Source organism: Benincasa hispida, chromosome 4 (genome assembly GCF_027475165.1).
Source record: "Benincasa hispida cultivar pf3 chromosome 4, pf3_genome.v1.1, whole genome shotgun sequence".
Lineage (NCBI taxonomy): Eukaryota > Viridiplantae > Streptophyta > Magnoliopsida > Cucurbitales > Cucurbitaceae > Benincasa > Benincasa hispida.
This window is the reverse complement of record NC_143481.1, coordinates 14085988-14106889: the sequence shown is the minus strand read 5'-3', so window position 1 is coordinate 14106889 and position 20902 is coordinate 14085988. Positions and strand designations below refer to the sequence as shown.

The 20902-nt window shown below is 32.1% G+C and overlaps 3 protein-coding genes across 4 annotated transcripts; 2 read left to right on the top strand and 1 right to left on the bottom strand.

The window, feature by feature from the left end:
• The first annotated feature begins 3169 nt into the window (after nt 1-3169).
• On the top strand, nt 3170-5636 carry LOC120075784 (E3 ubiquitin-protein ligase AIRP2-like). Its single transcript, XM_039029455.2, has 5 exons — nt 3170-3814; nt 3999-4161; nt 4272-4338; nt 4984-5218; nt 5303-5636. Exons 1-5 carry the CDS (start codon nt 3735-3737, stop codon nt 5511-5513), a joined length of 756 nt encoding a protein of 251 aa, XP_038885383.1. The 5' UTR covers nt 3170-3734; the 3' UTR covers nt 5514-5636.
• Nucleotides 5637-13874: 8238 nt separating this feature from the next.
• On the top strand, nt 13875-17357 carry ARR11 (response regulator 11). The gene is made up of 5 exons (XM_039029251.2): nt 13875-14492; nt 15236-15388; nt 15514-15897; nt 15986-16062; nt 16148-17357. The coding sequence occupies exons 1-5, from the start codon at nt 14366-14368 to the stop codon at nt 17159-17161; spliced, it is 1755 nt and encodes a 584-aa protein (XP_038885179.1). The 5' UTR covers nt 13875-14365; the 3' UTR covers nt 17162-17357.
• Nucleotides 17358-17524: 167 nt separating this feature from the next.
• On the bottom strand, nt 17525-20558 carry LOC120075659 (protein WVD2-like 7). Of its 2 annotated transcripts, XM_039029253.2 has the most exons (9): nt 20250-20558; nt 19447-20019; nt 19173-19344; nt 18970-19088; nt 18818-18876; nt 18608-18716; nt 18448-18519; nt 18090-18197; nt 17525-17985 (listed from the first exon to the last, which is right to left on the bottom strand). In XM_039029253.2, the coding sequence occupies exons 1-9, from the start codon at nt 20316-20318 to the stop codon at nt 17764-17766; spliced, it is 1503 nt and encodes a 500-aa protein (XP_038885181.1). In that variant the 5' UTR covers nt 20319-20558; the 3' UTR covers nt 17525-17763. The 2 variants fall into 2 exon arrangements, with proteins under 2 accessions (XP_038885181.1, XP_038885180.1); XM_039029252.2 differs by having other exon boundaries at nt 18970-19344.
• Between the last annotated feature and the right edge of the window lie 344 nt (nt 20559-20902).

Sequence of the window (20902 nt, the reverse complement as noted above, 5' to 3'; positions counted from 1 at the left end):
TCCTTGATCTTTTGTATTATCATGCTGTAATTTCTGTAATTAATGCATAACCGTATGTTTCTATTTATGATTGTAATTGTAAAGTTCATATATGATTATAATTTGAAATGATCTTTTCGCTGCTCATGAAAATCCTCGTGTTTGATTTCCTTCGCGAATCACTTAATCCTATGTATTTGGAGGCGTTAGGAAGTGGGTATTTCAAATCCGTTGTCAAAATTCAATGGGTAAGTGTCAAAACACACTGAATAGGGGAAATACTACTGCTGGTATGCCTTGTGTTAAATGGGTAGCTGCTTCACGATTGTTGGAGGTCACGACGCTATGAGTTGGTCTTCGTGAACGTCTTTCATGGTTGTAGGCTGCATTGGATGTGAAGATGATTGCCTATATTTTATGCGTTGCCGGACAAGCATCGTTGTCATAGCTCGTTGGTGGTTGTTGTACTGTCGTTGGTCGCTACAGGTCGTGGGTGTGGCGGTCGAGCTGCAATGCACAAAAAGGAAGGGTGTTGTGCGGGTAGTGTGAGGGAGGAAGAGAGAGAGGGAAAAAGAATGAGTGAGAGACTTTTTTTTCTTAATAAAATAAAACCTAAAAAACTGTGTTGGGATTCAAAAAAGAGGGTTACCTACAATGTCAGTTTTAAACTGACATTAAACCCTACAATGTCAGTTTAAAACCGACACTAAAGATCCATTTTTTTTTTTTTAGAAACTGACATTGTACATCCGTTTTTAATTTTTCCAACCGACACTAAAGCCTAGAATTCTTGTAGTGAAATAATTTAATATCAAATATTAAATTAATAAAACACTCAATCCGAACATGAATCCCTATTCATATAATTAATATTTAAATCTCATTGAAATATTTTCAACTCTCAAAAACCATTTAATTCGTTAATTAAATGTTTGATTATATCGAATATAATAATCCAAACCCTAAATTGAATATGAACATTTCAAATCCTCTCAACATGTTATTCTAAGATTTAATCCTTTAATGAGCTAGTAGAGGGACCTAATGGAACTACAGATCATGAACTCTAACGATATGAGATTAATTGGTTAAATTCGTTAAATCGAATCAATCAATATTTGTTAACTATCGAGACACACCTCTATAACTCAGTAGTTACACTCTCCTCATTGTAGATATATTTCTTTCCACTTGATTTAACCATAATCAGTAAGTCGATCCTTCACAAGTTGTTCGTATTTACAGCTAGGTCAAAAATATCGTTTTACCGTTGTAATATATCTTGCTCCTTGAGTATCCACTGATCCTCTAATGAATAATTGGTTTATAGTCCTACCAATAAACTGAGTCTCTCTCAGCCATAGAGAGAGCGAGACCCCTTTGTTCAAGACCAGAAGTTAGTACTTAAGGGAACAACCTATTGGCTAACCCTAAAACAGGTAGGAGTGAATTTTATCTTATAGAACTATGTCTCTAGCTATCTATTCGGTCTTATCCTCAAAATGGGAGGCTTATTAAGCGGCGATGTTGCCACTCTCACCCCATGCAGATTAAAACATAATACCAAATAAACAGAAGTCCATAATTAGCTCAGGATTGAGATTAAGTTACCTTAGGTTATCGAATTGAAATAGTTAGTTTTAACAGTAAACGGTCATTATAAAGAAAAGTGACTATTTCGTGGTCTAGTCTTATGCAAACATCTTTTGCATAGGATGTCCCCACTGCATGTCTCCACATGAACGACTTTGAGATCACATCGTTTGAATCAATATACAAAGCGGGCCGCATCTATAGTATCCTCAAGATAAGGTATCCAACCCTATCCATATACTTATAGACCGTTTTGACTATATACTTAAACTTGATTCTCTTTTATGTCTTCACATAAAATTTAAGTATTCATGTTATAGTCATGGGTTCGTTAGTCTATTAGATTTAGGAATCTATAAATGTAATTTACATATTCAATAACATCTTTTTTTGTGAATGGAATATGTTTAAAGTTTACAAACTGCAAGTTTTATGACATATAATCCAACAGATATGATGTCAATCCGAATGTAATCTAATGTATAATCACTTATCTTTTTAAAGGTTAATGATTCAATCTTCGATTTCCAACCTCACTATTATTGAAATAAAAGAGAAATAATAATAGTAATAATAATATAAAGATGTCATATTTGGTATGCAAGGATAAGATTATTATTAATATAATTTGAACATTTTGAAAATTAAGAATACATGAAATGTCTATGTTTGGAGTGGGTTGTATATTTAGTTAAATGGTTAAATTATATGTTTAATAGAATCATAAATTTTAAATTTTATATCCGGTAAGTGTTTGAGTTTTTAAAAAAATTAAATACTAAATTTGTAATTTTGAGAGTGTATGAACTAAAGAAATACAAATAATAAATTTTGGAACTAAATTTATGATTTAACCAAACGTAATTGTGAAATCCTACCGCATGAATCAAATACAAATATTAATTTTACAATAAAGATGTTTATTTTTATTACAATATTTTACTCAATGAATCATTTAATTCGACTTTTTTTTCTTATTTTATAGATCTAAAATCCCTCTACCAAAAAAAATCTCAATCATGAATTTATGGCATCCACATTGTTTGAATTATTTCAAAACTATTTATTGAAGACAAAAACAGACAACTAATACATATTTATCTTTCCACTCCTCCCCATAATCTCAATGTATAATCTAATGGCTATAGTTTAAACAATTACTATAAAAATATAGATTTAAATATTATTTTGGTCTCTATATTCTTAATTTTGATTCATTTTAGTTTTTATATTTACAAAATGTTTATTTCAATGTCTATATTTTAAAAATATTCACTTTAGTCATTGTACTTTTAACTTTGGTTCATTTTGATCCTTATATTTTTAAAAAGTTGTCATTTTGGTCCTTTCATTATTACTTTTAAAGGGGTAAAAATAGACTATCTTTTTTAGTTCAAGGACCACAATGAACCAAAATTGAAAATATAAGGACTAAAATGAACATTTTTAAAGTATATAGATAAAATGAACAAAAATTAAAAGTATATAAACAAAAATGATCATTTTAAAAGTAGAGGGACAAAAAAAAAATCAAAAGTATATGGATTCCAGTAATATTTAAACCGTATATATATATTTTAAAATCAAGGGCAGATTCGTGATTCACATTATTTAATTTAAGAAGAAAACATAATTACAGAAAATGATGGCTTTTCATTATCTTTTGAAAAAAGAGAAAAGAAACCAACCGCTGAAGTTGAACTCGAAGTAGTGGAAAGATTAAGCAACAAAAATTTTTGAAAATTTTTACAGATAAATTCGGAAAAGAAGAAGGAATCATCTTCCCACTCTCAGACGGCGTTGCCCCTTCCTTATCGGTAATCGCCGGTAGCGTAAAACGGCCTTTCTTTATAGTGGTACATTACTTTTTCCCCAATCACAAAAGTCGCTACCACCAAATGCGCTTTGATTAAAGGAAGCCCCAGAACAGCCTCTTCTTCTTCTTCTTCTTCTTCTTCTTCTTCTGATGAAAGTTGAAGAACCCATTCTTTGTAGGTTGCTTTCTGTCGTCCTTTCGGTGAGAACAACTTCGTGGGTGATTCGATGAAACCCAATTTCTCTTCTGGGTTTTCTTTCGTAAGCACGTTCTAGAAGAAAAGAATTTTGTGGGTATTATTTTTGGGGTTTCCGATTGAAGAAAGAGGCAGAAAATTTGGTGGATTATGTATTATCGGCTAGCGAGGTCTTCTTGCAAGGATTCTCTGAAGGTCCTGGAAGAAGATGTACAACACGCCAATGCTTTGTAAGTATTCTTTTTCCCCTTCACTATTTTTCTTCTCTGTTCATAGAGAATTTGATCTGTTTACCGGTTTTTGTGATGCATTTAAGTTTATGAATATGGTTGATTTTGATGAGTTGTGAGTGGGGATGTTTATGTAATCTGTTTATTTGTCTGATTTTCCCAATTTTGGGTTCTGGGTTTGCAGGGCTGCTGCAATTCCAAGAGCTAAACATGGTTCTTATCTCCAAATGAAGTTGGTTTACAATCAATTGGCTCCTTTCTTTCTGTTTTTGATGCAATGGCTGGATTGTTCATGCACTTGTATACTTCCCAGAAACCTAAATTTCTTCCACATACTTGTTTACAAGGCTGGTCTCTCTTTTCTTGACTTGTTCAATGTTGGATGATTTCTTGGATATGTGACTTTGTTTATCTGTTTATATGTCTGAGTTTTTGTTCTGTCATTTGCTTTGTTTAGGTTTACACTGATGGAAGACCTAGCATATCAGCACATGGAAGAAAGGCAACTGTCAAGGATTTTTATGGTACATTTTTGCCTACCAAGAGTCTGTTTTGTAGTCTGGTTTATCAAATTAGTTCTCTAATACCATATGCAAAAACTGTTATGGTTTTAGCTGCAGTTAAAACTCTTTACATCATATATCCATGATTATAGGAGGAACATGAGTTATGCTATAAACACAACTAACAACAATAGGTAGTTGAATTTATGATATGGTTATTTGAAGAGGTTTTCACTGAAACTTTTTTCTGAAAACAGATAAGCCTTTTTTTGAATTCCAACCCATCCTGATGCCTGTTGTTTGAAATCATTAGCCTTGGTCTGTTGTGGTATTTGTTGAGGTACAAATATAATTAAATTTTCTGTTATTCATTTGCTTAAGCTCCTAGGTTGATTGGTGATTTAATATGGTGCCAGAGTTGGAGGTCTTATGGTCGAACTTCTCAAATGTCATTTACTTCCTAGTTAATATTGATTTTTATATATTGAGCATTTTACAAATTCCTTAGTCCATAAGTGAGGGGAGTGTTAAAAATATAGATATAATTAAATTTATCATAATCCCGTTTAAGCTTTTTCCTTCTTTTGTGTTGATGTATTTATATTGCATGATTTGAGTTTATGAGCTTATGAGCTTGTTTGGTTTGCAACAAACTTCCTACTTCAGCTGTCATATTACCATCCCTTCAACGGCTCCAAGCAAACGCAGAGGAGTTCGACAATGCTAAAGAGAAGCGTGTCAAGTCCGGTAATTCTAGCGAGAAAAGAGTCCAAGGAGATGGAAAACTCTCCAAGGGTGATTTAGAAAGAGAAGATGAGTGTGGGATTTGCTTAGAACCTTCAACAAAAATGGTGTTGCCAAACTGCTGCCATTCAATGTGCATCAAATGTTACCACAATTGGTAACTAGCAAACCTTCTTAGATCATCTCTTTCCCCTTTATGAATTTGATTGCTTCAATGTCTTTGCTTGTGAATGATTTGTAGGAACACAAGATCGGAATCGTGCCCGTTTTGCCGGGGAAGCTTGAAGAGGATCAAATCAGAAGACTTATGGGTGCTAACTTGCAATGAAGATGTGGTTGATGCTGAAAAGGTTTCAAAGGAAGATCTATCACGGTTCTATCTATATATAAGCAGCCTACCAAAGGAATATCCAGACGCCCTTTTCTTAGTTTATTATGAATACTTGATTTGAATCAAAGTAAGCCAATTTCTGTACAGATGACTTGAAAGCCGACCGTTAAATGTAAACAGTGTTCGGTGAGAAAAACTTACTCGTTTTATGAAAATGAAACGGTTCATCCTTTTCACATCCCAACTTCACAATCTTGTCTAAGAGCCTTCCATTTAGATGTTTTTAAGGTTTCATTTTTTTATATATATAGAATATTAAACACTTTACATATTTTCCTACTCAAAAAAAAAAAAAGATAAGAAAAGAAAAAAGAAATTGCATATTATTGTTGTGAAAACAAATGTAATGACAGACTATGAGAAAAAAATTGCTTTTGGAGCAAGCTTCAAACTTTTCTTAACGTTTTTTTTTTAAAAAAAATGGTTTAAATAGTTTTATCCATTTTTTTATATAATTGTAATTAAAATGGTAAAAATATGTTAGATCTTGATTAATGGAGTGTTTGGTTTGATAGCTATTTGGTTTTTAAAAATGGTATTTTTTTTTAACAGTTTTTTTTGGTGTTATAGTTCTTAATTAAACATTTGAATTCTTGATAAAATTTCAAAAACTATTTTTTTAGGTCAAGTTTGATGATTATTTTATTTTTTATTGTTGAAAATTATATTCATTTTCTTGCAGTAGTTTATATCTTTAACAAGAAACCTAGAAAACAGAACAAGAAATTTATAAACTGTTCATAAACTTAATTTTTAAAAAAATAAAAATAAAAAATAAAATCATTGCCACACAAGATTTTAGCCTTCAAATTTTAATTTGGTTTTTAAAAACATCTAAAAAGTATATAAAGAAATCAACATAAATAGTGTTCATAAACTTCTTTTTCAAAAATAAAAAACCAAATTATACAACAACGCCTTCAAAACCTAGTGATTAAAAGATATACTTATACAATGTGCTCTAGAAAAAAAAAAAAAAAGCTGTTTTTAATAACGTTTTTCATACCTCTTTTTACGTTTAGCTATATAATTCAATTCTTAAAAATTCGAATTATCTTTTCTAGAAAAAAAAAAAAAACAATCTGTGAATTTTATTTTATTAATTTACATTTTCAGTTTAAGGTGGGGGTATATTTATTGTTTAAAATAGTAAATCAATTTTTTTTTTTTAAAGTACAAAGTCGAATAGTAATAGAGTGGAATAAAAACGGCAGCAATGTAACGTTACTCTAGCTTTATTGGGTTGGAGAAAATGGTCCACGGTTTCTTTAATTTTCACCTAATAATTCTACCCATTAAAATTCTAAATGTTTTAATGAAGAATTTAAAATCCACATCCGTACAATTTTTAGGTTAGAGTTTTAACTGATTTAATTTCATAGTAGCCATTCACTTTCTTTTAAAAAAATAATCCATTATTTTTGCTAAAAGAGCAAAATTCAATTGACATTGCGCTTATACGAAATTAGAAGTTCGAATCTCATACCTCACACATGATAAAAGACGACATATTGTTTTTAGGAAAATAGGTTCAAATTTGTAAATAAAATACTAATTTATGCTTGCCTGTTTTCTAAAAGTTTGAAATTATGAACATTGAAGTATTGATGTTGAACTTTTGACCTCGAGTTCAACTTCTTCTTTAAACAAAATAACAAATTATTTTTGAAAAATTAGCGTAACTCAATTGACATAATAATTTTATTATCAATTTCGAAATTAGAAGTTTGATTCTATCATTTCACTGATGAATTATTTTTAAGAAAATAGGTTCAAATTTGCAAATAAAATACTAGTTTACGCTGGTTTGTTTTCTAGAAGTTTGAAACTTTCGATAATTTGATGAACATGTTGTTGAACAACTAAATAATTAAGGCTTAGTTGACCAACTTGATCCTTTGGTTGAATATGGGATGTTGACTTCTTTTTAAAGGGTTGACCATTTATGGTTTCATAATCAGCCTAACTAAATATAGCATTTAAAAGAATTAAAATTAAAATCTCACTGATATGGGCCAAGAGTCAATGAACTAGTGAAATTCAAGCCCATTTCTTATGGGCCAAAGATTCTAAAATACAGATCATTAACTGGAAATTGGGCCGTTGGGCCTTCACTGTAATAATGTGTCCCGAGAGTTCATTACACGATAGAATTATGCTTTTATCCTCGATTTGTTTTTCCTTATTGGAAAAATAGTTTTAGGAGTATGGTGAGAAATAATATGTTTGAGTTTTCATATTATAAAATTAACCTAATTTTTTTAAATTTATAAGAATAGTTTTTTTCGATCTATCTTGTCCAAGATCGACTATCAAAATTTTGTTAAAAAATTAATTTTTTTCAACTTATCTATTGTTTTGGACCTCCTCAATATATTTCGTCAGAATTACACTTAGAGATTTGCTAATTTTTTCAAATGTTATGTAATCTTCCTTAATTTTTTTAAAACAATTGATCAGAGTATTAGTTTTTGTAATGTGAAAAGTTTAAAAAGTTATTTCTAACAATTTCCCTTTACCACGACACATTCTTTAAAATCAAATGTACTCAGCTTCTTATTTGTTGAAATGTGTTCCATTTTTTTTTTTAAGTTTAATAATCGACATATGTGGATTTGTACCTCCAACCTCAAGAGAAAGAGTACGTGTTACAACTGTTCTTCACTTTGATAGTTATATTCAATTTCATTATATAGATTTTTTTTGGGGAGAAAAATCATGTCAATTATTGTTGAGTTTAAACTCATTTCGGCACCTAGGTCTTGTTAGTATTAAACATATTTATGTAATTTATGAAGAAAATGAATATAACCCTAAAGTTAAATACATACATTTTTTTTTAGTGGAAGGTTCAAATCTTTTTCTCCTATCTTTTGTGTATCTACAATATATGATATTTTTCACTCTTTTGATTTTACCTAAAAAAAATTTAACAGAATTTATTTCAATAGAACTGTTAGTTTTTTTAAAATATATATATAGAGAGAGAGAGGAGTCAAACAAAACATGGACCAACTAACTCTGGATTAAAAATATATAAAATCCAAATAAATTGAATTAGCAATAGAGATATATAACCTTTTGATTATATATTAAGATCTTCACTATATTCTAAATTTTCATGGAATCATATATTTCGCATACCCCAACCTATATTCCTTCAATGTTCAATAAGCACATTGAAAACTTTTTGAATTACTACTTTAATCCCTTTTTTTTTAATTATTATTATTATTTTGAAGAAAATTAATACAGAATACAAAAATGGAAGAAAATGATTTTATTATTATTATTTTACTTCTGATGTTTTTTACGAATAGTTTTAATTTTTGTTTGGTTTTTTTTTTATAAAAAAAAAACTTTCAGATAAAACTTTTAGATTTAGAGAAGATACATGGTAGGCGTTTTATATCATTTATTTGTGACAAGTAATTTTTATGTATAAATATAAAAGACATTATAATTATATATACATTTAAAATTTTCTCCTTTAATTTGAATTTTCATGGGATTAATATGTTTCATCCTCCAACATATCCTCTTTTGTTACTGTAGCATATCTTCAAATGAATCAAATTTAAAAAAGTGGTAATAAATGGTTGAACTAGATAAATCTAAATTGATTTTTTTTTTCTTTTGTATTTGTGATCTCTTTTGACAAATATTTTAATCTTCCATGTATTTTAGTTTTTTTAGGAATCATCCCATTAAATTTGAGAAAAAGTGTATTAAGAGTCTTATTGAGTTGATTTGCCTTATTCCATATTTTTCTAGATAATATGATGATATTCTTTTAGAGTAACACTAAGCTTACCAAATCATCATAAAATTTCATTAATGAATCAAGTGTAATGAGTTTAGATCGCAAACGTAATTGGATTGATTTTGATTGCATTTACTTAAAATTATGAATTTTGTAAAATTTACTGTTACTGTTTCCTCTACCTCTAAGGGTCGAGCAATAATGGTAATGGTAATGGTAACGGTAACAGTAAAGATGTTAAAATCGATAAATTTTCAACTATAACAGTAACAATAATGGTAGTTGTAACGATAACGATAATGATAAAACTTAATTCTTAGGCACAACCGGATCGAGTAATCTTTATTCATCAAACAGATTATGTTATTTCATTATAGATTTGGATGGAGAACACAAGTAATCAAACGAGGCCCAATTTTTTTATTCTCATTGATCTATTACATTATTAGAAACAAAATAGAATATATTTGATTATAAGTGAAAGTGTTTGTTTATATAAGTTGAAGGTGTTCTCTAGTTTGAATTAAAATGGATTATGTTGAGATCTCTAGCAAATCCACTTTTGATAAGTTTACCATATCTTGAAAAAATTGATCAAATTGAAAAATGGTAGTAAAAAGATTAGGAAAATAAATTTGATAAAAAAAATAAAAAAATAAAAAAAATGGAAGAGAATAAAAATAAAGAGGTAAAGAAAAACAGTTAAGGCATATGATAGAAGAGCATTAGGCAAAAACCCATATTCCAACTTTAGATAAACTAATATAAAGGTGACTCCACTTGGAGGAAGTTGGATTAAGTTCATCCTCACAATTCCCCCTTCCTCCCTTTTTTTTTTTTTTTGTTTTTCTATAAGTATATTTATATTTTAATATTTGACATAAAGAATTTGTTAGTGGGCATTTCCTTTTTAGAGCCATTAAAAGAGAGTTTTTTTTTTTTTTTTCCTCTCACTAAAACCCTCTCTCTCAGTACACTCCACTATCAGAAAAAGGTAAAACTTTTAACTCTTTGTTTGTGGAAATTAACAGTTTTTTTTAAAAAAAAATAATTAGTGGGATTGCAACATTTAAACACAAATATTCCTATGTGTGTGTTTGTTCCCATTGATGAGGGTCAGGTATGTACTTATACACCCCAAGGGAAAATTTTTTAATTTTTTTTTTTATATATATATAATGAAACTTTTGTTCGTAATCATTTCATTCTTGTTTAGTAACTATTTAATTTTTATTTTTAATTTTTTAAAAATTAAATCTATAAACATTCTTTATACTTCTTAGCTTCTTATTTTGTTTTCTACTTTTTACTTATGTTTTAAAAAATAAAGTTAAATTTAATAAATTAATTTTTGTTTTTGGAAGTTTGGTAAGAATTCCAAATTATTGTAAGAATTTGAGAGGATAAACGTTTAATTTTCAAAAACAAAAAATGAAATGGTTAAAAAAATAGAGCCTTTATTTTTAGACTTTTGTTTGAGATTTATGCTTGTTTCTGGCCAGTATGTCTATTATGGTTTTACCTTTCTTGAATGAACACAAATTTTTGTACACTACTTCTTTTAGTTTTAAAAGACTTTGTGTTTTAAAATATTGGTTAAAAATAAATATACTTATGGATGATAGTAATATCAATAAGCTCAATTTTCCAAAATTAAAATTAAAAAATTAAAATGATTATTAAACTAGACTTCAGTTTTTTATTTAAAAAAATTAAATGATTAACAAACTAGACTTACTTTTTTTAATAAAGTTTTTATGCAAAATTTACTTCTTTTTTGTTACTCTTCTTTGCAAATGGTCTTTTATCTTTCCTAAGGTAACATATGAGCCAAATTCTTTATAAAATACTTTTTAGTACTCAAAACTTGCCATAAAAGTTGAGACAATCCAAAAATTATAAAGGTAAAGAATGGAGCTTGAATTGAGTAGAGAGAGTTGGAAGCCATATTTACCACAAGGCTAACTACTAATATTGGTACTACATCAATTTATATATATATAAAGAGCATAAGATTGAGAAGGACCCGAACCCCTTGGACCTATACTAAATTTGATGGTGAAAGTAGGCAAGAAAACAAAAAAAAATTTATAAATACGAGTAATATTTATAAGTTGAATTAAAAAAGTAGTTATCAAACCAACGTTAATTAATGATGATCAATCTAGTTTTGTACCTTTTTGGTTGGCTTATTGAAAAACTCTCTGTTTTAAAAACATAGAGCTTGGTTTGGTTCACTTCCAACCATTAGTAGGATTATTTGGTTCCTTTTTGCCAAATAATTTAATTTTTCTAGCTTTATGAGAGGTTAATTTCTGTAATTATTTATCTCTTTTTAAAAAAGAAGGAGCTTTTGCACCTTTTACGCATTGAATTAATATTTTTTTAAAAAAAGAAAGACTATCATTAAAAGAAATTAAAGATGCTAATACTGAATTAATACTTATGCGAAGGATTAGTTTGAATGTCAGATAATTAGAGGCTCCTTAAAAACGAGTTTTCATTTTTAGTTAATTAGTTTTAATTTGGTTTTTAGTGGGGGATCAGTACTTTAAACCACATGACTTTTTGATGATTGTCACTTTAATTCTCATATTAATCATCCAACACAATGATAATGTCCACACCAATCTAATCTCATATTAAACTTCTTAATTTCCACTAAACAACTTGGTTTAATTAATCAACTTATTTTTTTACTTCATAAAACTCTTTTCTTCTGACACTGAATAAACCACAAACCAATGGCTTCAAGACAGCACACAAACATACTTTATTTAGTGTTTGAGAGCTTCTTTAATTAAGTTACTAATAAAAACATGAAAGCTTTGATGATATTGATATTAATATCAACTGTGAGACAAAGATATTGTTGATAATTTTTGCTGCTAAAACTCCATTTAATTACGTGTTATAATGATAGTTAATTAAGAGTTTAAGAGTGATATAATATATAATACATGGAAGTGAGAGAATGAGGGGAACTTTAATTAAGTTTCTCAAGTACATAAAGATGAGAATTAATAATATAAAGATGAATTATTGGGCATCCATACAAAGAGACAAGGCAAGCAATGGGGTTGTCTTAAAATGCTTCCACTTTTAATATTTAATGAGTTTATTAAAAGACAGTATGTGATAAGAAGCAATGTAGAAGAGTTTGACTACATGTGAACTTTCAATTGGGTATCACTAAAATAGTCAACAAAACAAGTTGGATTATTCTTACTGTTTGACTTATCTCTTAGTATGCAACTGTTAAAAGTCTTCTTCAAACTTCAGGTGATCTTCTGCTTGAGCACTCCAAATTTGCTTCTTTTGGCCTCACCACTTCTCGTTTTAAGCTTTAAAGCCTAACTTTTTGTCTTTCCCTCTTTCAAATGGAGTCCACGTGCCTACATCTACTTTTTCATCTGTCAATCTTATTGAACCTACTACTGTTTTCTCCATTTCTGTTCTTTTCATTAAAAAAGGGGAAAAAAAATTGAAAGTTGAAAAAGACGGGTCTATTTGGGAACTGGTAAGCACTTAAAATGTCATTCCAAACTGGTTTGAAGAAAGAGAGAACTAGCACTTAGAAAGTCATTTCAAAGAGGCTCGAAGAAAATAGACAACTAAAGCTTAGAAAGTAAAGTACTTCGAGAGTCATTTCGACTAGCTCAAAGAAAGGGACACTAGCACTTTGAAAGTCGTTTCCGTACGAGTAAGCACTTAGAAAGTCATTTCCGTACGAGTAAGTACTTAAAAAGTCATTCCAAGTAGACACGAAAAAAGAGACTAACTAGACTAGTACTTAAAAAATCATTCCAAGTAGGCTCGAAGAAAGAGACAAACATCACTTGGAGAGTCATTTCCATACGAGTAAGCACTTACAAAGCCATTCCAAAATGACAAAAAAAGAGACTAATTTGGCTAGTATTTGGGAAATCATTCCAAATAGGCTTGAAGAAAGAGACAACTAGCCAACACTTGAAAAGTCATTTACATACAAGTAAGAACTTCGAAAGTCATTCCAAACAGACACGAAAAAAAAGATACAACTAGCGTTAGCTGAGAATGTTATTCCAAATAGGCGAAGGATGAGACAACTAGCTAGTAGTTAAAAAGCCATTCCAAATAGGCTCGAAAAAAGAGAACTTCTGTTCTTGCTTTGTTTCTTTCTTCATCATCTGTTCTTGCTTTTGATTCATCTCCAAAAAGATGAGCCAAGAACTTGATTCGGAGGCTATTCATCTGCCATTGTTATTACCTTTAGCCCATCTGTAAAAGGCATTTTCACCAGGCTTTAAGCTGCCATGGGTATCCCAATGGAGCTATGGAGGGACGTTTTCCATATATGGTAAAGACTAAAAAGTACAAAAAGTGGCTGGAGCTGGTGGCCTAAGGCTATACCTTTGCCTTCGATAGCTGATGATGAGGGAGAAATTTGTTTGTTCTCTTTCTCCCATATTCAATAAAAATATTGGATTAAAAAATTATTCAATGACTATTCAATGACAGTACAGAACAACGCAAAAATTTATGGTTCATTTCAAACATGGAAAAATCCCAGCAGGTGACTTGAAGGGGAAAAAAAATTGGATTTCCCACTTGGAATGCAAATGTGCAAAAGGGAATTTAAGTTGAGCAGATAAAAAGGCTTCCCCACCTTCATTTGTTGGATTGTTGCCTCTACTGTACATTATAACTGCTCCCTCCCTATGCTTGCTAATATAATTTCATTTTTATATACTTTTATTCCTTTTTCTGCACTGTCTTTGATTAATTATTATATGGTCATTTCAATGCTTTTGTATGGAAAAAAAATAATATATATGGAAGTTGTGCTTCAACTAAGCAGGTCCCTTGTAAAGATGCCTTTTTCCCCATCTGATATTCTTTCACCTCTTTCATTTTGCTAAGGGAGTTACCTTTCCCTTATTTTATTTCTCTGTTTTTGTTGTTTATTTTGTAAATATATAACATTCTATGAATCTTTTGAAGGGAACAGTTAGGCTCTTGTATTAATTGGTTCCTCTTTCTATCTCTTTAAACTTGGGCCATTTTTAAAACCAAGAGAATTTTGAAGTTTTTAAGGCTCTTTCCTCAAAAACTGTTGCAAACTCACTGTTCATTTTCTCCTTCCTAATCTCCACCAGAGCACCATCCTCATGGAAAATGGCTTCTCTTCTCCTCGAAATGATGCGTTTCCTATCGGTCTTCGTGTTCTTGTTGTTGATGATGATCCAACATGGCTGAAAATCCTGGAAAAGATGCTCAAGAAGTGCTCTTACGAAGGTTAATTTACAAAAAAAGAAGTCTCTCTCTGTGTTAATTTGTTGCTTGATTTCAAGCTCTAAGTACTATTACTACTACTACTGGCTGCAAATTGTCTTGGCTTTTTCAATATAGAACTGAAATTGATACAGCCCATCTGAAAAAATCAAAGCTTTTCATTCGTGTTTACAGTTGCTTTGGCAGATTAATCAGAAGTTCATCTGCAACATATCTCATATGGTTCTATGGTTTCTTCATCCTCTTCCTTCCATGTTTCAAAAAAACCGCTTGATTTCTTATAGTAACTATGGAGGAAGGAAGAAGAAGAAGGTTGAATGGAAAGTTTGCTAAATTTGGAAAATACCTAACATGCCCACTTTCTCAGTGGCTTTATGCTGCACATTCACTGGCTGTATATTTTGCTCCTGCTCTGTAATTAAAATTAGGATCTTAAACACTGTTTATCAAGGCAACCCAAAATTTCTTTCTTTTTAACATGTTCTCTCTCTTCATTTACTCTAGTTTCCAATCATAGCTGAAGCACTTTGGGCTTCTGAAGAAGGAATTCAATTCTAAAAGTATCGTTAAGTTAGTCCCTTTTATGAGATCTATTCCAGCTAAAACTTGTTAATGAAACTGAAAATGTGTGGTTTTCACTGTTTAAGACAAGTTTAGTTCATCCCATTTCAGAATTTAGCTTATGTAGTTGAATCCCATAAACTTTTTCAAAATCAGGCTGAAACACTTTTCGTCCTGTGTTGCAGTGACTACATGTTGTTTGGCAAGGGAGGCTCTGAGCCTGCTTAGGGAGAGAAAAGATGGATACGATATCGTAATCAGCGACGTCAACATGCCTGATATGGATGGCTTTAAACTCCTTGAGCATGTGGGATTGGAAATGGACCTGCCAGTTATCAGTCAGTGCCCTGCCTCCCTACCTTCAAGATTGTTTTACACGCATAGGATGTTCTTCTTTTAGCAGAGTCCTCACTTCTAATTTCTGAATCCTAACTTACATGCAAGTTCCTCTCCCTCTGTGCAGTGATGTCGGTTGATGGAGAAACGAGTAGAGTAATGAAAGGGGTCCAACACGGTGCTTGTGATTATCTTCTGAAGCCAATACGAATGAAAGAACTTAGGAATATATGGCAGCACGTATTGCGAAAAAAAATACAGGAGGGAAGAGATATTGAAGGCCATGATGTTATTGAAGGCATCCACATCCTAAGAAATATGGCAGATAGGTATGATGATAGCCAGTTCCTCAGGGGAGAGGAACTATTTTCAGTGAGGAAACGAAAAGATATTGATAAGCATGAGGACAAAGACTTTTGTGACACTTCTTCCACAAAGAAAGCAAGGGTTGTTTGGTCAGTTGATCTGCACCAGAAATTTGTAAAAGCAGTAAACCAAATAGGTTTTGACAGTAAGTATACACTACATCAACCTTCCCTCTTGAAACCTTTCTAATTATTCTTTCACAGAGAAATGATTTTTAATGTCTAATTTGGCAGAAGTTGGCCCTAAAAAGATACTTGATCTGATGAATGTTCCATGGCTAACTAGGGAAAATGTAGCTAGCCACTTGCAGGTTTGGCACATCTACCTTCATTCTTGGTACTGATCTAGCTACGTTTCTTTAGGATTTTGATTGACAACTCTTTCTGTGTATGCAGAAATATCGCCTCTATTTGAGTCGACTACAGAAAGAAAATGATCCAAAAGCTTGCTTTGTTGTTGGGATGAAACAAACTGATTCGTGTTCAAAGGATGGAGATGGAAACTTCAGCCTTCGTAGCTCATTAGCCATGCCACAAAATGATATCACAAATAGCAACTTCAGTTTCTCAGGTGATAACTTCCTGCTACATAATGTAGATTCCATAGGCTGCGAAGTTGATAGGAAAAGGATTGTTCAAGAGCAAACATCAGAGCCAAAAAGAGCTGCTACTAGGAGTGTTCCTGAACCGATAAAGACACGATGTACGCAGATGAAATTCAGCAATTCTATTCACTCTGTTGAACCTGAAGGGAAGTTTGCAGCATTTGATCCAAGCAACCGAAGCTGTTATCCTTGGGTTGAAGCTCCAGAAATCAAGTTCAAACAAGAAAACAAGCCAATTGTGCATTTAGAAGGAGATTTCAGTCAATTCCCTCCAACGGTTCCACCACATCAAGTTCAAATGGACCAACTACAATCGATTTCATCCATTAGTTCTGGATGGTCAGCAACAGAGAAAGATAAAGCAAGCTCCATTGAAAGTAAGCCTCCATATTCTGAGGACTGTAGCCAACAGATGGTCCATTTAAATCTACCAAAAACTCCAACTGATTCACTTTCTGGCAAGGCTAAGAGTTTCAATGAGATGAATGACCATTTTGATCCCAATTCAACTACTACTACTCCAATGGGCAAAAACCAGAATTTCAATCTTAGCTGCATTTCAAATGATTTAGGAAGTGGGTTAACTTTTGCAACCATTGATGAAGACTTGCAGGGCTATTTGCTTCAAGATGGCTGCTATCCAAAGAACCTTGAACATCAGATTATAGAGTTTCCAGATTATGGTGATCCAGGCATCTTCACTGAAGTTCCTACTCACCTTTACGATGCAATGAGGTTTGGCTATGATTATTCCTATGACCCAACTGAGTATCCGGTGATAGATGAAGGCCTATTTATTGCATGATTATGCTATTTACATACTCCCTCTGTATGCAAGGAAAAATGATGTCTTGCTAATAAGTAAGTTCCTTAAATTAACGGATTGAATATTACCTTCCCAACCTATTGGGATTTGGATTTTGAAATGTGTATATAGAAGTAGTAATGAAAAACTTCTTCAACTATATTAATAAAAAAACTTAACATATTTATCAACCAAATAAGCATTAAATTTACTAAAGTTCCTACACGTGTTACGAATATTGGTACCGTACATGGTCAGTTTGAGATGATGTGGAGATTAATGACCTAAATAGTATGATTAGATCTGTCAGTTTTGAGCCCGCGATGTTTTACCACAACATTTTTACAATAACAGAACATATAATTTAAACTTGTACAAAACCTAGCAAGCTAGGTAATATTTTTCATTCGACTACAAAATTTCTGCATACTACATAAGTACCCCACAAACAAACAGAAAGTGGCCTACACAAAAGCCAACTTTTTGGTCATTTGAACAGCATCTCCTCATGACAAATATAGACAACTTACTTTCTAACAACTTTCTTTAGTTTCATGATGTGTAAACTATGTAAGTGCATCCCAGCTATTGAGGGAGATTGATCAAGTCTGGATATTTGGAGAAAAATTTTCACAGCCATTCGTTTTCTTCCCAAAAGAAGTGACTGATTGAGTGGTGCTTTCGTACCTCTTTCTTACTACACTCTTGGAATCATTGGAAGTGACTGATGGCCTCTTTGGAGGCAGAGAGCTTATATTCTGTACTGCGCTGCTGCTTGCTGATTTCCTCCCTAGTTTGGGCGATCGAGGTCTCGTGACAGGGATCTAATGAATGTTCAAAAAATGTTAATAACATATTTAGAACTCAATATATCACCCAGCCACCTAGTTATTCTTGCAGATACACTTGCAAGATGTACATAAAATACCTTTTTAATGTGATCGGTAGTTGATTTTGATCCCTGGTTATCTTGATTTGCCTTGGCTTCAAAATTCCTGCTTTGACTTAATTTGCTAATGTCATTCTTCTTTCTTTCCTGTACAATAGAAGACGACTTCAGTGGTTTTACATAATAAGTTAGACCAGGTCTCATTCCTGCTACCATAAAGCAGTAGAAAGTACAAATTGGCCCTTGGAAATAATTTGGGGTAAGTTCTGCCATTTCGAATTCGTGCAGATCATTTCTTTTGTGTTGGGAGAGTTTAAGCACTGCTTTCTTGAAGTGCAGAGTATCAAATCCTCACATATCAACAAGATAAGAGCTAAAGTTGATATAATATATCAACCTGACATCTAGCCTGCAGTTGCTTTTGCTCCATCTCTTTGGAATTAGCTTTTTCTTCAAGCTTTTGAAAGAACTGAAACAACAAACGAGAAGAGCATTGACAATCGGAAATATTTTAACTCATGTAATACGAAAACAAACAAACTGAGCATAATATTTGCCTCTCTCCGTTTTGCCACTCTTTCTTCACTCCTGAAGCTGAAAGGAGAACATATAAGAGGAGGCCGTTCTTTGCTTCCAGTTCCAGTTGCATTTAAGGATTTCAAGCATCTGCAATACAATAACACTTCAATTAGAAACTTGAAAGACTTTAGTTCATTTGAGCTCCTCAAATATTCAACATACACAAGGATATTCAGAAGCTAATATACCTTATATTTTCTAATGGAGGTTTGATCAAAGGTTGCTTTAACAATCCATTAACAGATGCCTGCAATTATGATAAATGAATCATCTTAAACACATTTAAACAAATCTTGATACTGAGATAATTAGTGAGGACATTACAGTTAGAAGTACCTACCGCTACCCTACTGACAAACTTATGAGAAGGTGTTGAAGTCTCTTTGGATGCTGCAAGAGAACTCATATGCGTCCTCTTTCTTCCAATTTGTGGAAGTTTTGGACTTGTTCTACCTATTTCTTTCAGGCCAGAATTAAAATTCATTGACATGTGGACGGATTTCATGCTCAAATGCTCAACAATATTCCCTACAGGTTTCTTACTCTTTGGAGTCGCATTACCCTTGTGTATGTACCGTTGACTGGAGGTTGTTGCTTGTTTGGTTGGAGAAGATTGAGGCTTTGATGACCAACTTCGAGTTAGTAATTTGGAGGAGTAATTCCTTAATCTTTTCAAGCTTCCTCCTGAAGACATAATCTCCTTTTCAGCAGGTGGCTGCAGAATTAACAAGATAGCGCATATTGAGGTTAATGAGAAAAAAACAGCTAATGCTTCTATATTTGCAATGATTAAAGAGAAACATATGATCACACTCACATTCACGGCCGGAGTTTTCGCTTCTTCAGCAACCACGGTTTTGCTGTGATCTTCATCCTTCTCATTCTGGCTGCCATTTTCAATATTAGGAGCAGTCTCCATGGAATTGTTTTGATCAAGAACTTCTTCTTCCACCTTGTCTGTTATTAATATTTCCACCATACGCTCCTCATTCATAGAATCACGTGCATCAGCATCTGTGGGAGATACAAACTCAGCATTCTGAACAAAATTCTGTTGTTCATTAGTTTCGATCACTTGGCTGCTTGATCTCAACGGCTCTGGCTCCACACAAGAGCTGGAGCAAAATTCTTTTTCCTCGGTTTCGACTTGATTTGTTGTCGCTGTAGTGTTTGCTTCCTCAAGCTCAGCTGCTGCTTTTTGTGCAGCTTTCCTCTTGTAGTGAGCTTCAAAATATGCTTTCTTCTGAGCAACAGAACCCGGTTTAGAGAATTTTTCAAGTTCTTCCTGGTAACGGTTATGAGAGAATGCAGACCATTTCTCCCAAGCAAGAGACTCTGACATAAACCTTCCAAAGGAAATGGATTCTCCAAGAGCTCGAATTGGATCTCCCTGTTGAAAACCCACATTCCCATAAACAAAGTAAAGGCATTATATGATAAAGAAAGTCGCAACAAACAATCAAATTAAAGGGAGACATCGTTTCATATCAAGATTTACAACAATCCATTACCCATTAATTCTTAGCTTACAAAAGAACAATGAAGCAAATACAAAAAGAAATGCATTGAAATAGTAACAATTAGAGAAACCCAATAAGAAGACCATTTCATTGAACCGACCTCTTTTGCCTCCCGTGAAGCATCAGAAGGATGAGAGAAGGATCTGAGAAGGCAAGCCGATTCACCCATATTGCTACACTCCACAAGAAGAACAATTTTCCCAAGAAAGAACAAAACCCCAACTCTTTAAACTCTTTAAAAGCACAATTTCTAGTAAATTCTTGGCTTCAAAACTGAATCACTGGCTTTCTGGGTGTTTAAAGAAATTGAAGATTTTGGAGCAGGAAGAAGAGGGATATTCTTGTTTCTTTGCAGCCCACCAAGATTTTCTCGGAATGAAATTGCAAAATTTGTGTGTTTATGCGGCTCTAATCTAGTGGGTCTTGTTTGTCTTGAGGAGCTTGAAGAGAGAAACTGGGCCCAACAGGATGATTGGTGAAATCAGAAGCTTTGCCAACGTCTAGTTTTATTTTCAAATTTTCAAAGGAGGATTTTTTATTAATTAATTGTGGACTGCTTTTCTGTTGCTTAACGGTAGTAAGGAGATATGCTATTAATCATACAACCAAAAAAGATCTCAACAAATTTTAATTCGTTTATTATTTTTTTTATTAATTCGTTTATTTTGGTCGGATATGGAATAAATACTACATTTTGCCTATTCTATACGTTATAATATTTAAAAATTCTTTTCATTCCTGATTTTTAGATTT